Raw genomic sequence first — 14,688 nt, 5'->3', positions numbered from 1 at the left:
ATGTAGGAGATCCTGGATAGAGAGGGAGAACAATGTGGTACTAAACTCAAAGTCTTAAAAAAAAAAAAAGGACCAGGTTTGCTGGTCCAATAGAGCTTGGTGAAACCCCTAAGATTATGGCCCCTAGCTGCCTTTCAGGTCTGGAATTGAACCCACTCTTGCAGCATCCAGGCAAACATATGAACTGAACATTTACATTAGGTAGATACACTCCTTGGAGAAATCAATCACGGGAGAATAGAAGGGCTGCGTATGCACAGGGAGACAACTCGAGGGGGAACAGTAGTGTGTGGGAGGGAAGGACACAGGGAAGAGGTAACTATGAGGAGGAAGTGGGAAGAGAGCTGTTGCATTGTGGGAAACTGAAGTAAAAGGTGATGAGACAAAGTGTATGTGAATTGCTGTATGGAAAATGAATTTGCTCTTAAACTTTCACCCAAATCAAAATAAAATTTTTTTAAAAATGGTCTTCCTGAGCTTCTCCCTAGAAGGACACCCATACGCACCATTGATGGTGAGATGGACCCAGCTGCCATTGTGGAAGGTGTCATACTGCTGGTCCAGCATGAGCACTTTGCACTCATACCAGCCCTGGTCCTCAGAGCGAACTTGTTCCAGCCGCAGAGATGCTTTATCATGAAGACTTGCCCGGCCTGGGAACAGAGTGGAGAAAAGCCCCAGATGCCATCAATCAAGGCAGTAGCTCACCACCACCACCACCCCCAATCAAAGGCAGAGTGCCCACCATAACTTTTGTACCATACCCCATTAGTAGTGTCCTCAAAGAACAGGTGGCACCAACCTCCAGCAGCAAGTGGCAATGGAAAAGGCATAAAGCCTGGCCACTAGCCACTCTCCCTCCCTAGATCTCCAGCTCCTGATGTCCCCTTCCCAGACTATAAATGCAGCTCAATGAACTGACACTACAAAAAGCCTCAGTTCCTAAGAATTCTCCCATTCTTCTGGAGATAAAAGAAAGGCATGATGGATATAGAACTGAGAAGAGATAGGAGAGAGAAGGTATACACAGAAAAGGATAAGGTAGGGAAACCTCAGGCAGGACCCAGAGCATCTCCATTGAAGTTGAAAAACATTCCTGTCCCCATAACCCATAACTCAGGATCCCATCTCTGTCTGACCTCCTTGTGGCAGAGACAAAGAGAAGCAGGCTAGGCATCAGGATGCTAGGATTCCTTTCCAGTCTTGCTGCCATTGCTAGAGAGACTACCTATCTTGCCATTGACCACTGACTCCAAGAGTGAAGAATAATAAGGTCTGCAAACCCTAAGAATGAGGAGAGGATTGGCAGGCAAAAGAAAAAAAAAAAAGAAAAGAAAAAGAAAAAAAGACTCCAAGGTTCCCTTCTGTAGCTCTATCCCTTTCCCATCCCTGTCTTACATACTTGTAATCTTTGTCTCACTTATGGCAATGAGAAGAGAAAATTTCAGCACATACCAAGGGGAATCGAAAGTAGCCTCCTCCTTTTTCCATACCAGTGAGGGACAGCAGCCCACAGGGGTCTTACTCCACCTTACCTACCACCCCATCCCACCCTCACTCCATGTCAGCATCATGACTTTGCCCACTTCCTCCTTGTCTTAACACTGGCAGTCAGCCTGAAAACCAATCAAAATCAACTATGGCATAAAGAAAGTAACAGACATAGGTAGAGGAGAGAAAGAAAGGCAGAAATGGAAGTATTCTGCAAGAAATGCAATTTGGAGTTCAGAAGCCAAAAGTAAAGATAAAAGCAATGTTATCTTGCCTGCATCTGCCCTTCCTTCAAACCTCAACACACATACACAACACACTCACATACAACCCACAGCCCTCTTCCCTGGCAGTGAGTCACAGACAGTGAGGCTACTGCTGGCAGGAGTAATTGCAGAGCAAGATACAAACAGGGCCAGGAGGAGGGAAAGATCAAGTGGCAGAGAAGGCAAAGAGGCCAGGCACCTGCCAGTGGCACAGACGGGGTGGGGGCTGGGGAGAGCTGGAGACACATACTTACACTTGGGGATGGAACAAGGTCTGAACAAACTTCAGAGCCAAGAGGGAGGGAGTGGGTAAAGCCAGACAGAACAGATTCTGCAGCTGCTATTTGCAGCCACACCTGGAAAAGAGGCACAGCTCTGACCCAGCTCCTTGCCCACAGAAGCTGCACTCTTGCCCCACTGCCTCACTCTAGAAAGCATGGGCCTCTCCCTCCAGGCCTGCCCCTGTCTTCTCCTTCTACTCTTCTTCTTCCACACCCTTAGGCTGTGTTGTTTCCCAAAACCAAACCCACTGCCATCCAGTTGATTCTGACTCATAGAGACCCTATAGGACAGGGTAGAACTGCTCCATACCATTTTCCAGGCTATAAATCTTTACAGAAGCATACTACCTCATTTTCTCCCCCAGAGCAGTTGGTAGGTTTGAACCAGGAACCATCTGGTTAGGATCTGAATGCCTTAACCACTGAGTCACTAGAGCTTTATATCTATATGACATTTTATCCCCTCTTCTCACCACCACTTAATTAAAACCTACCAGAGTTAAAACAATGGGAGCAAAGAGACAAAGACTGAAATCCGGAGATAATAGACCAGTCAGAAAGAAATAAGAAGCAATAGAGATATAGGCAGAGGAGCCTTAAGAGTGCTAGAACATTTACCAATCCACAGACGAGGAAAACAAAGTTGATATTCAAACCTTACCTGCATACTCAGGGTCCACATGTGGGGGATAGTAACCAAACTTGATGAAGATGGGAATGGGAACCCCAAACTTGAACCACTCCACAACATAGGGTGGAGGCTGCCCGGTCACCGGATGGATCACGTCGCATCTTAGGACCACACCCTCGCCAGCACGTGCAGTCACGAACTCGGGCTCCTCACGCAGTCCGTGAGCACCTGACGGGACAGAGAAATTGGGAAATAGGAAAGGAGATAAAAGAGAGTTCTTCCTGCCAGCAGCCTGAGAGACAGCCCCTGCCAGAGGACTCTTCCTGCCCCTCCTCCACACAGCTCTCTCATTTACCTCATCACCAGGCCCTTCCTCAAAGTAGGCCACCCACTGCCACCCTTACTGTACTCCCCAGAGATTGCCAAGAACACACTCTACCCCTACCCACCTCCCTGCCCTCAGAAACCTGAGGACAGAAGGAAGGAAAGGAAAGTAGTTCTATTTGATCCAAGACCTGCCCCCTATTCCATAGCACAACAGTCATAATCATGGCCTCACCCTTTGACAACCCTCTCCTGGGAATTAAAAAGAATTTGTGGAGACTGAGAATGGGGGAGGGGACTTCAGCCTCTCCGTGGAGACCCTCGGCCTGCCCAGGGTGCTCCCCCTAGAGCTTGGAGGGGGTATGAGAGAGAGCTAGCCCTCCTTGATGGTCCCACCCCCCACCCTGGTACAGCCTGATGTTAGCAGCACAAGACCAGTGAACTCCACAGGAATGCAGGATTTCTAACAAGCTAAGCAGACACTGCTAGCAGCAACCTCATCAGGAAACCCTTCAGGCTAGGTGCTTTAGTGTCCTCCTCCTGCCTGCCACTTCCAGAGAGGAAAGAGATGCACAGGAAGGGGTTGGCCTCCCACTTCCAAGCCCTGAAGCCATCTGACTCCCTCAGAGCCCAAACACTACCCTAGGAAAGCAGGGCACTGGGAAAGAGAAGGACCCCAAGGCTGCCAACCTCTGAAAGGGAGGGAAACTCCAGAGAAAAAATAAATATACCATCAGCTAGGTGGGGGAGCAAGGGTCACAGAAAGAAGGCAGGCAAGGAAAGACTCACCACCACCTCTACCACCAAGCTGGAGGAGACAGGGGAGGAAGGTTAGCCTGCAGGTCCAACTCAAGGGATGAGGCCCCCAGGGCTGCCTTCCGGTTCTGCAGTGAGAAGGGCTAGGAGACTCACAAGGTCACCTTGTCCAGCTCACTTTCCATTTGGAGACAGCCTGGGAAGAGGCTTTTCCCACCTGCCTTCCCTCCAACTGCCCAAGGCCGGACCACCAACATCCCATTATCCTCCCATACACTCAGGGCAGCACCTGGGACAGCACCCTTCCACCAAAACAGCACAACCTTGAGCACAACCTTGAGTGGCAGGAAGAAGCTGGCTCCTCTGTCACAGATAGGCTGTGGAGGAGGGCAGCACCAGCCTCTGAGTCTGCCTGGGGCAACCTTCTTCATGTGTCTCTGTCCCTCTCTGCCTCTTTGTCTTTCCTTCTCATCTTTACATCTCTGGCTACCTCTCTGAATCTTTCTCTGTTTGTCTCTCTCCCTTCTTGCTTTTGCTCTTGCTCTTTCTGTGTCCCTCTGTCTTTCTCTGTCTCTCAATCATTCTCCATATCTCTGTGTCTCTCCAGCTCCCTCTTGTCTCTGCATCAGTGTCCCTTTGTCTCTTTCTCTCTAGCTTTCACTCTCCGTGGGTGATTCTGCCTACCTGCCTGTCTCTCCCCACTCCTGTTTCTACCCATTTCTCTGTATGTGTATAGGGAATGCATCTGGATTTCAATTTACCTGTCCATGGGAAGGGCCTTTGTCTGCTCTCCCATATGGAAGGAACCCTGTCTCTCTGCATGTGTCTCCGTATGCTTCTGTCTGAGTCTGTGTGTATGTAGTCTGTGGATCTCTGTGTGCCTCTTGTTCTAGATCTCCCTCCCCCTTTACCTTTCCCTCTTCCTCCCCTTCCCAGCAAGTTGCTAAGGAAAGGGGGAGGAGGAGAAAGAGGCAAGCCCTTCAAGAAGCTGATTGGCTACTGGTGACATCACTGCTTTGTAGATAAAGAGCTAAGATTATAGAATATTTTTGGAGCACAGCAGAGTATGGCACTCACCTGCCTGAGGCCCCAGCAGATTTAACACACACACCCCACCTTCCTCTGGGCTAAGTTTGAATTCTAGCCCCTCAGGGAAAACATGGAGTGGGCCCAGCTGCCCCAGGTATACCCAGACAGTGACAAGGCCAGCCTCCAGGCCTCCAGGAGCACAAAGGCCAATAATACTGGACTTAGAAGAGACAGAAAGGCAGCAGGCACCAAGAGTGCCTGGAAGCTGAGTGTGTGTGACTGTGTGTGTGTGTATGTGTGCAGCTCTCAGCAGAGGAGGTATGTGAATGTATGTGTGCACATGTGAATGTCTGCAGCACAGATACTTTTTGGGAGGAAATAAAAGGAGAAAACAAGAGCTACTCCCTGAGGAAAGTAGGAGCTATTCTAAGGTACAGGTTACCTGGGGTGGTATTGGGGGCTGTATAGAGAAAGCTCTGGTAGCATAGTGGCTAAGGCACTTGACTGCTAACCAGAAGGCTGGCGGTTCAAATCCACCAGCCACTCCTCGGAAGGAAGATTGGGCAATCCTATTTCCGTAGTGATACTGCCTCGGAAACCCAAGGAGGGGTCGCTATGAGTAGGGGCCGACTCGACGGCAAATAACAACAACAACAACATAGAGAAAGCAGCTCCTCCCCAAAGCTTCTCCCTATGGCGTAGAATAAAGAGACCCTGAGATGAAGAGAGGCCTCAGGAAACACTGGCACTACCGACTGATGGCAAAGTTCTGATCTGGACAGCTCAGGCTGCTGGAGTGGAGGGTACTTAGGGGCAACGCAGGAGGCAGGTTGGTAAGAGGTAGGTTGGTAAGAAGTGGGGAGCATCTCGGACACTGGGCTTCCACAGCCCAGCTGCTCATTTGCACCTAGCTCTGCCTCATTCTCACTGCATGAGCAATGAGACAGCATCTCTCACACCTCGCCAGCCCTGGCCTTGGCTCCAGGGTTTCCAGCCCAGCTCATTGCCCCTGGTTGTGCTCTCAGCACCTCACCAGAGTCTCAGGCCAAGGCCACAGGCCCCCACCCTGGCATCTCTTCTCAAGATCCCTTTCAACCCCCAGAAAACAGCTCAGAGAGGCCTGGTGAGATATGCATCCCAGAGATGACAACCAAGACAAAAGGAGATAGATCTCCCCAAAATGACAGCAGAGGAGTGGGAGCCCACATCATAGCTTCTACACCCCATAGTTTCTTGAACCCTAAAAGATTTATTATTTTTTCTCCATCTCCTGACTGCATACACACACACACACACACACACACAGCATATTCTCTCACTCCTCACCCACAAACACTCCTCCCTAAGCCTGATCCTTTCTGAGTCAAAGACTTTCTCTAAAAAAAATTTTTAAAAATGCTCAATATAAACAAACAAACAAAGCCACTGCCTTCCCCCAAATAAGCTAAGCAAAGTAAACAAGCTGCAGTAAAGTGGGAAGTGGGGCTTGATGGAGAAGAGACAGCAGAACTCAAATAAAGAAGGAAGCCAAACCCAAATCTAGGCATTAAGGCAATTCAAGAAGCAAGTCAGAAGGAAGATGAGAGAGACAGAGATAAGCTTTAGTCCAAACTGGCCCCATGCAGACCCCACCTAGGTGGTCAGAGGTAAGAACAACACAACAGGGAGACAGGGAGCAAGAAGCACCTGGGACACAGAGCTGGAGACCTTCAAGGTGCCCAAGAAGCAGAAGGCAGACAGAGGCAGGCTGATCAGGAACAGGTGGGCTTCTCTTATCAAGGCTAGCTGGAACAACTACCCTCGATTCTGAAGGGGGCAGGAAGGAGGGGGTCAGTAAAGGTATGAGAGGGGGAAGAAGGATGAACAGTTGTCTAAGGTGGGGGGGGGTGCCTGGGAGTGAGGAAGAGCCCACTGAGTCCTCCCTCTATCACAGACATCTGCAGCAGCCTAAGGGAAACCTGCTGCAAAGCACCCAAGGCTTCTCCATCTGAAGCACAACCTGGCACTTACAGGGGTAGGGCGGTAGGAAGGAGGCTGTAAGGAATAAGAATTTCACATATCCTCTCTACAGAAGGCAAGCAGCAGCAGTACCAGAGCCTGGCCAGCTTGCACTCAGGGACTACTCAGCCTGCTTTGGAGTAGTCTGCCTAGCAAGAAGGAGATCACAGCAGGGGGAGGGGGCCCCTGCAGTCTGGCTGACCTTTGGAGGAGCCACAGGGTACAAATCTCCTGCTCTCAGGCCAGGTGGCCCCCAGTGGAAAGTGAGTCCAGACTACTGGGGTTTAACTGTGTCATTGTATTCCTGTGGGCATGGAGCCAAAAGACACCAGGGGTGGCAGTTCTTCCACCAGGGAGACTGAGAACAGGAACCACTGAACACCAAGAGAGGGTGAAGGAATCAGGACAGAGAAAGCTGCAGCTGTCAGGTTATCCTATATATTGTAAATGCCTGCTGAATACCAGGTCCTGTGCTAGCCACACAATAGAAATTTTCACTTTATGCCACAGTTTTCATCTGCTAAAAGTACTATTATCTATCTCCATTTTATACAGGAGCAAACTAGGAGGCTAAATGGCTCTCCAAAATTCCCCAGGTAACAGGTGATGGGGTTTTCTCATTGCCCTTACTCTATTAAACCACCATGGCCAACCACAGGCACAGGGAACCAAGGCGGCTCCCCCAGGACACCCCAAAATTAGCCCCACCCTCTCCTTTCTTGAGGCATTGACTTAACAGCTAGTCTTCCCCACTCCATACTCCAGCAGGAAGCTGACAAGACTAGAAAGGATCATAGGGCAGGCTTATCTTAGCAGTTGCTGACTGACCCCAGGGTACATTTCATTCTGAGCAGTGCTAATGCTTGAGACCTGGCTCTCTGCTGGGTCTGGCACCTGGCAGTGGACATGAAGGTATGGGCATTGGCCTCCACCCTTATGAATAACAATCCTTATTGGAGCTTCTTCCCCTCCTTCTATGGGCGCCAGACTCCAAACCTCAGGCCTATTGTGTAATACCAACGGCAGCCACCACCACCTCCATCTGCCAGCCTAAAAATAATCCCTGCTGAGTCCAAAACAGGCACAGCCCCCAATGGTCCCCAACCCTTCCTCCCAGACAAGTCAAGAATCTCTATGAGATTCCAAGTACCAGCACACTCAGTGGGGTCCCTATAACACCCTAAAGGAAAACACAGATACCCAAAACAATATAATGCCCAAACCTTTGCTCTTCTCAGACAGCAGGTGGGACAAAGAGCCTCCATGACCCTCACACCCACCCCAGCAGTTCCTCAGTTCCTCAGGTTCTTGTCCTCCATAGCCTCCCTATTGGTGCTTTCCCAGTCCTTCTGCACCCTTCCCCATCCAATTTCTCTGGTGTTGGGTGGGAGATCTGGTGAGCCCTGATCTCCCAGTTGTATGAGTAGCAAGGCACTAGAGAGATAGGGCTTCTATCATCTTGTGGGGACCCCCCCCAACCCCTCTCATCCGGGCTCCCCCTAGCAGCGCATGAGGCTGTGATGTTATTAACAACCTTAATTTGCTCACGACTAGATTGTATTTCCAAGAGCCCTTTCCCCAGAAGCCACTGACAGGAAGGAAGTCAGTAATTCAATCTCAGCTCAGTTCCCTTAATGGCTCCTAGGCAGAAAGGCAAAGCCACATCTATCACACACACACCCCTCCCTGCCTCAGTGATGTGCCCCTCTACACACATACACACACACACACACTCATTCACACACATTTAGGAGGCTAGGGGTCTGAAGGACTGCAGGGTCTGCAAGCAGACCTGTTCCTATGTCATGCTTCTTAGGTGAGGCTATGGAAGTGGGCAATCTAAGTACTTACAATCTAAATACTTACTCATGGATGAAGCACAATTACCTGCTCTGAAGTCAGAAAACAAAGACAGGGTGCACCTCTGCAATTTGTAAAGACAAGTCTGTGCCAGCTGTGTACCCACCCTGTCTAGGTAGGTGCCTTTTACCAGAAGGTTGCAGTGGGGTAGAGGACTGTCAGGGAGGGGATATTCCCAATCTCCTCTCTCTCAGAAAGACAGTCCGACTGGCCAGATTTTCCTCCTATGCCTGGTCCACATGGGATTCTTCTCCAAAACATTATGAAGGCAAGGCCCAGTTTCTGCCCATCATTCTCCTGTTTATTCACTCATAAGAGAACAGAAAGCAGGAAGATTCCTAAGAAAAATAGGTCAATGCCTCTCCAGACTTAGCATCTCCCTTTCCTCCAGGGGCCCACCCCTTCTCAGGGTTTAACTGTGCCCAGGTAATGGGCAGCTACTGCCACACCCACTCTCTGACACACTCTCAAAGCAAAGCATGCCAGTTTTCAACCTCCCCTAAGCTGTGCCTCATTTGGCCCCACTCGAACTTCCCTCTTCCAAAGTCCTGCATCTTGCAACTTCAGGACTTCTAGGTTGCCTATACTCAGGTGCAGGGTGAGAGGATGCACAAACTAGGACCCAGACCTTGCAAAGGGTGGTTTCCCACTCCGTGGCTACAGACGGCTCTGCCATAGACTAACTCCCTCCCCATCCCACTCACTTTAAAAATGTGCATGCACACACACCCGTACATGCCCCCCCACACACACACACACATCTCCAGATAGCTGGGAGCTCCCCCTAATTACAGCTCTTTCACAATCCAGATTCATTCTCAAACAAGCTGCTTTACTCACCCCAGGAAGCAGACAAAAGGAAACCACTTTCCTTGGACACTCTGCTGCAGCCTCTGAAGGTCTCAGGATGTTTGAGGGAAGGGGAAGAGGTTCTGGAGAGAGAACTTTTTGAAATCCCAAGTCTGGCCTCCCTTGAAGCTTCCTCCCCACCCCACGCCAATGGCACACAAGAAGGCTATGAGAGGTGAGCAGGTACCTAGGAGGATTTGAGAAGGAGAGGCCCAGAAGGAATACACATTAGTGGTCCAGGCTCTGCAGGCTAGTGCCCTGGCCAAGTGTGCAGACTAGGAACAGAGAGGAAAAGCAGGCATCAGGAGAGAGCAGAGCTGAACATGAAAGAGCAAAGGTACCAAGTGGGAAGGAAGCAGACAGGTGCTAGGTTTGAGCATTCCTCAGATGAGTAGCTTCTTGGGTAACCAGATCCCAACTAGGTCTCAGATCATGAATATGATACCACTCATAGCTGGGACCTGATGACAGGAAGATTCACATATGTAGGGCCACACGTAAGCAGCTGAAAGCAGATTCTTCCCCTGCCCTTGCCAGCCCTTTCTGGCATGCCCTCCCCAATTCTTCTGGTGCAGAAGCTGCAGAAACATCCCTGACCCCAGTTTGCACATGCTGAGGACACACACACTCCCCTCAGCCTTATTTTCTTACTTACAGGATGCCCAAGGTGTCCTGTCAGCACCCTCCAATCTAAACCTCCTCCCTCTGGTCACCATGGTTATAAAGAAGGAGGGAGGTCAAGGCCAGGCAAAGAGAAAAGAGCAATGGTCCAACTACCACCAGGCTCTCAATCAGAATCCCACTTTATTTGGGGACAATGTACTCAGAATTGGTGGTTGGCAGGAGGATGCAGGATTTGGACTAAAGGCCTAAACATTCCCCTCCTCTAGCCAAGGCCCAGGGTCAGCAAAGCATGGCCTAGAATCCTCACACAGAATAGAGAACTTCCCCTAAGTGTGCTAGGCACACACCTGGGATACTGACACTCCAAACATCTCCTAGGCTGCCCCGTATCTGTCTCTGTATTCTGTACTCTGTCCCAAACCCCACCTTTGTCTTCCATCCACAAGTCACCCAAGAAAATGCTTCTTCCTTTGATAGATTCCCAACCCAACAACTTCCCCATCCCCTTCAGCCCTTCTACTTTTGGCCAAGATAACATATCAGGACCTCAGCAATAACCTTAGGGATCCTACAGAAAGTCAGCTCTGCCAGTCAGAAGGAGGCTGACCCTCTCCCACAGGCACATTGTCTGTATTTCTAAAGCAACTAGGAGCTGGCCACACGGGACCCACCTCCCTCCTCAGGAGGCTATGCCATAAACTTATCTTCAGCGCTCCCTGCATCCTTCCTAGCTTTTCAGATCTTTCCAAGGATTCCCAAAAACCCCTGAGGCCAACACCCCACCCGACATCTCACTAGATGTAGACAGACAAGGTTAGTCTTAACATACAACATATGTAGTATTCTAAGATATCCCCAGCTCTCAGTGCCCTGAGTGGCATACAGGAAGGCTGTGAGATGTGGGCAAATACCTAGCAGGGCCTGAGAATGGAATGTAGATTCCCAGAGATATTGAAACATCAACAACAAAATTTAGTGAGCACTTATTATAACAAAGGCTCCCACTCATTTTTTTCATAGCACTAGTGATCACAGAAAAAAAATATCCTCTAAGATCAATACAATTAACCCCACTCCCCACTGAGGCAAGTGACATTTAGAGAGACTGAGCAACGTGTCCAAGGTTACAGGGGCAGTAAATAGCAGAGCCAGGATTTGAATCTAGGTAACTTGACTCTAGACCTCACTCCTTAACCACTACACAGAGTCACTTTAAGCTAAAAAAAAAAAAAAACCAACAATGTCAACCCCCTATTGCCAGGCAGGAATGCATGTCAGAATCCTAGACAGAAGGATCTCTCTGCACCATCAAACAAGGCATAACCTTCACCCCAACAACCTTCAATGTTGGGAAGTCCTACCTTCTATCTTGCCACTCTGTGTACTACTGCAATATAACCCCATTTTTCTTTATTCTGTACTTAATATGCAAAAAGTCCATTACTCTCACCTTGACTTCTCAGGTTTGGAGACCATTTCAGAGCCTTCCTTCAGTGTCTCTTTTCTATTCAAGATCCCAGCACATCTTTTTGTGTTTTCAGCAACAGTTCCCTAGCAGGAGCATAACAAAAACTGCAGGGGAGGAGGATGAGGGCATTGGAAGACTATAAGGAAAGAGAGGAAGGGGACATAGCTAAGGCTAGTGTTGTTGCTGTGTGCCATCCAGTCGGACCCGACTTATAGCGACCCCTCCTTGGGTTTCCGAGGCAGTATCACTACAGAAGTAGATTGCCCCATCTTCCTTCCTTCCCAAGAGTGGCTGGTGGGTATGAACCACCAGTCTTCTAGTAGCAGTTAAGTGCCTTAGGCACTATGCTACCAGAGCTCCAGATTCTTAAACACAAATCCTATTCACCTCCCACTCATTTAAGGAGTTTTTGCCATCACCCTGGCCTCCGTTTTCCCACCTGAGAAATGGGGAATTTTAAAACGATTCAGAGAGCAACGTATTACTTACCAAAGTCACTCTAGCCTTGGCCTTCCTCTGGGCCTGTGTTTAGGACCTAACAGAGCAGAGGGGAGATACTCCACTCGGAGATACTTTCTCAAATCACACCCCACCAACTACCACCCCTCACACACACCCCTACAATATGACCCCGTAAAGGCGCCTCCTGCTGGCCACTGCCCTCAAACTGACCACTGCCCTCAACTAGTGAGGAGTGGGTTCTCTCCGAGGATCCTCCCTGCTGGTTCCCACCCATGCATGGCTTTTCTACTGCAGCCATCTCCTCCTGGCTTTGTGAACTTGCCGGCAACCAGGTTGTGTCTGCTTGCCAAAACAGAGAACTCAAGTTGTGACACCCTTCAGGCTCTGCTCCAACTTCCATACACAGGCCGAGACGCGGGTGTCACCCCCAGAGGCTTGTAGGTCGCTGTGTGGGTCCCAAACCAATTCTCTCGCGATCACAAATGCATCACCCTGGCATCTTCCCTTTGCACGCTCCCCAGCTTAGAAGCGAAAGCGGAAAGAGAGCGTCCCACCTCCGCACAGCTCTCCAGTAGGGGGAATCCCCCGCCTCCGCCCCACCCTGCCTGCATACCAGCCAAGGAAGGGACCCAGGGTCAGCCTGACAGCCGTTCCTTCCCAGGGAACTTTTTCCTAGCTGGAGCCCAGATGCAGCTAAAATAGGCAGGGCGCCTTCCCAGGCAAGCCAAAAACGGACGCTCCTCGGGTTCGGCTGGGGGACCTTCAGGCTTAGCGAGCTCTCCTGCTCTCTCCGGGCTATGTGCGATCGCCTTCACAGGGCAACAAGGCGATCCGACCTCCAGCTGCCGTGGGGCGCTGGCAGGAGGGTTAATGTGCCTAGCTTCGCCACTAGCAGGCTGCACGCTGTTAGTTCCTCGACTGGGGTGAGAAGAGTTTAAGCGCTCCAGCCTTGCGGTCAACACTAGGAGCTCCTTCCGAGAGCGGTCTCGTGGCGCGAAGCAGGATCTCCTGACCAAATCAGGACACCTGACCAAATCACCCCCAACTGCCTGCAAGCCTCGGCAGAGGCCGCGAGCCCACTTCCCAGAGCCCTGGGACGCCCTCTTGCAAGAGGCAATGGCTTCATACGCGGACCAAAAGGACGGAGGGCCGCGGGTGGGAGAACCGCATTTGGACGCTGAATCATTCTCCGAATGCCCCAGCAACCCCAGGACGGCTGGGCATCTGCCTGGCCCACCGCCGCCAGCTGCTGCCCCCGTTCTCAGCAGTGCCCGGGCGCGCCTCCCTGGTGCAGAGCCTCTCCTCGCGCTAAGTGGTGGCAGCGGGCCGGGCGCGGCTTTCCGCGGGGGATCCGGGCTTGGCTTGCAGAGAATAGGGGCCGAGAGGACGTGCGCGAACAGGGAAGCGCGCTGCACTTCAACTCACCTTGAGCGGCCAGACCTCTGGTGCTGATCACACTTGCTATCAAAGTGGCCACACACCAAATCATAGTACTACCGCCCGCCAGCCCCGAGCGTCATCCTATCTCAGGAGCGCTCTTGCTCCCGCCGACCGCTCATGCCCGGAGCCGGCGTGTGTCAGGAAGCCCAGACGTCAGCCTCACGACCTGAGCCTGTCCTCCAGCAGCCGGGGCACCGCGCTCCCCAAGCCCCCAGCGTGCGCAGCCTCTCCCCAGCGGGTGGCAGCGGAGGAGGCGGCGGCGGCGGCGGCGGCGGCGGCGGCGGCGGCGGCAGCGGCACCTGCACTACAAGCGCGGGCAGAGTGAGCGAGCCGGGGTGAAGCCTAGCAGGGCAGGGATCTCCAGGGCCGCCCCCTCCTCCCAGCTATTGGCTACTGCCCACAAGTTTTGGAGCCGATTGGCTTCGAAGTCTGCCGGTCGCGCTGCGCAGGAGACGAGCCCCGTTTCAAGGTGCGTTGACGTGTGGCGAGCACAGAGCCGCAGAATCATGCGCATTGCCTGGGAGAAGGCGTTTAAACGTCTCTGCTCTGTTCTTCTATTCTCTGCTCACACTGCATGGCAAGTTTCTGGAGAAGGAAATGGTAGCTTCTCGGAGTGCCCCTGAAATCCTGGACTTTCAATTACCCCTGACATGTCTGAGAGCAACGAGCCCCCGCCCACTCAAGGAGACTCAACACCAGGTTTCCATCCAGCAAAAAACAGTTCCCTGGAGGACAGCGCGGGTTCAGTGAGGGGAAGCTCAGGAATGGGCAGCCTGGGAAAGCTGGGGGACGTCCTTTGCAAGAGAGCTTTTCCAAGAGGTCACGCGCTTCCTCTCCCCCACCCCCATCGCTTCCACACGCAGAAACTCTTCCCTCAGAGCAACGCCCCCCACCCCGAACATGACGTCTAGGCGGCTCCATCCTGCCTGAAGGCAGGAGGATGACTAAAATGACCTCTGAAAGTCGCTGAGATTTTGGATGAGTCATTGGCTCAGCTGCGGGAGTGCCACAGCCCCCATCTGGAACACAAGCATACACTGCCACCCCCAGTGCAGGTCAGCATTGCTCATCATAGCTAACGCTCAACTTTGAGTAAAAAAAAGTGTTTTTCCCCCTCTCCTGAAAAAGGCTGCCTCCTCATGCACATGAGTCTTCCCCTCTCTTAGATTACTCAGAACCTGCCCCCATCTCAGCACCATATAGTCAATG

General features: G+C 51.4%; 1 protein-coding gene across 1 annotated transcript in view; it reads right to left on the bottom strand.

Moving 5' to 3' along the window:
* IGSF9B (immunoglobulin superfamily member 9B) overlaps nucleotides 1-13,993 on the bottom strand; it is a 67,637-nt gene extending 53,644 nt beyond the window's left edge. The window contains exons 1-3 of the mRNA XM_007948730.2: nucleotides 13,792-13,993; nucleotides 2,700-2,897; nucleotides 507-653 (exon numbers count right to left, since the gene is read on the bottom strand). Of these exons, the coding sequence (XP_007946921.2) occupies nucleotides 507-653; nucleotides 2,700-2,897; nucleotides 13,792-13,993 (547 nt within the window). The remainder of the gene's footprint in view (nucleotides 1-506; nucleotides 654-2,699; nucleotides 2,898-13,791) is intronic.
* Nucleotides 13,994-14,688: the final 695 nt, after the last annotated feature.

The sequence above is a fragment of the Orycteropus afer genome, unplaced genomic scaffold, assembly GCF_000298275.1.
Source record: "Orycteropus afer afer isolate SDZICR_OR568_19922 unplaced genomic scaffold, OryAfe1.0 scaffold00221, whole genome shotgun sequence".
NCBI classification, from domain to species: domain Eukaryota; kingdom Metazoa; phylum Chordata; class Mammalia; order Tubulidentata; family Orycteropodidae; genus Orycteropus; species Orycteropus afer.
This window is presented reverse-complemented; position numbering and strand designations above follow the sequence as displayed.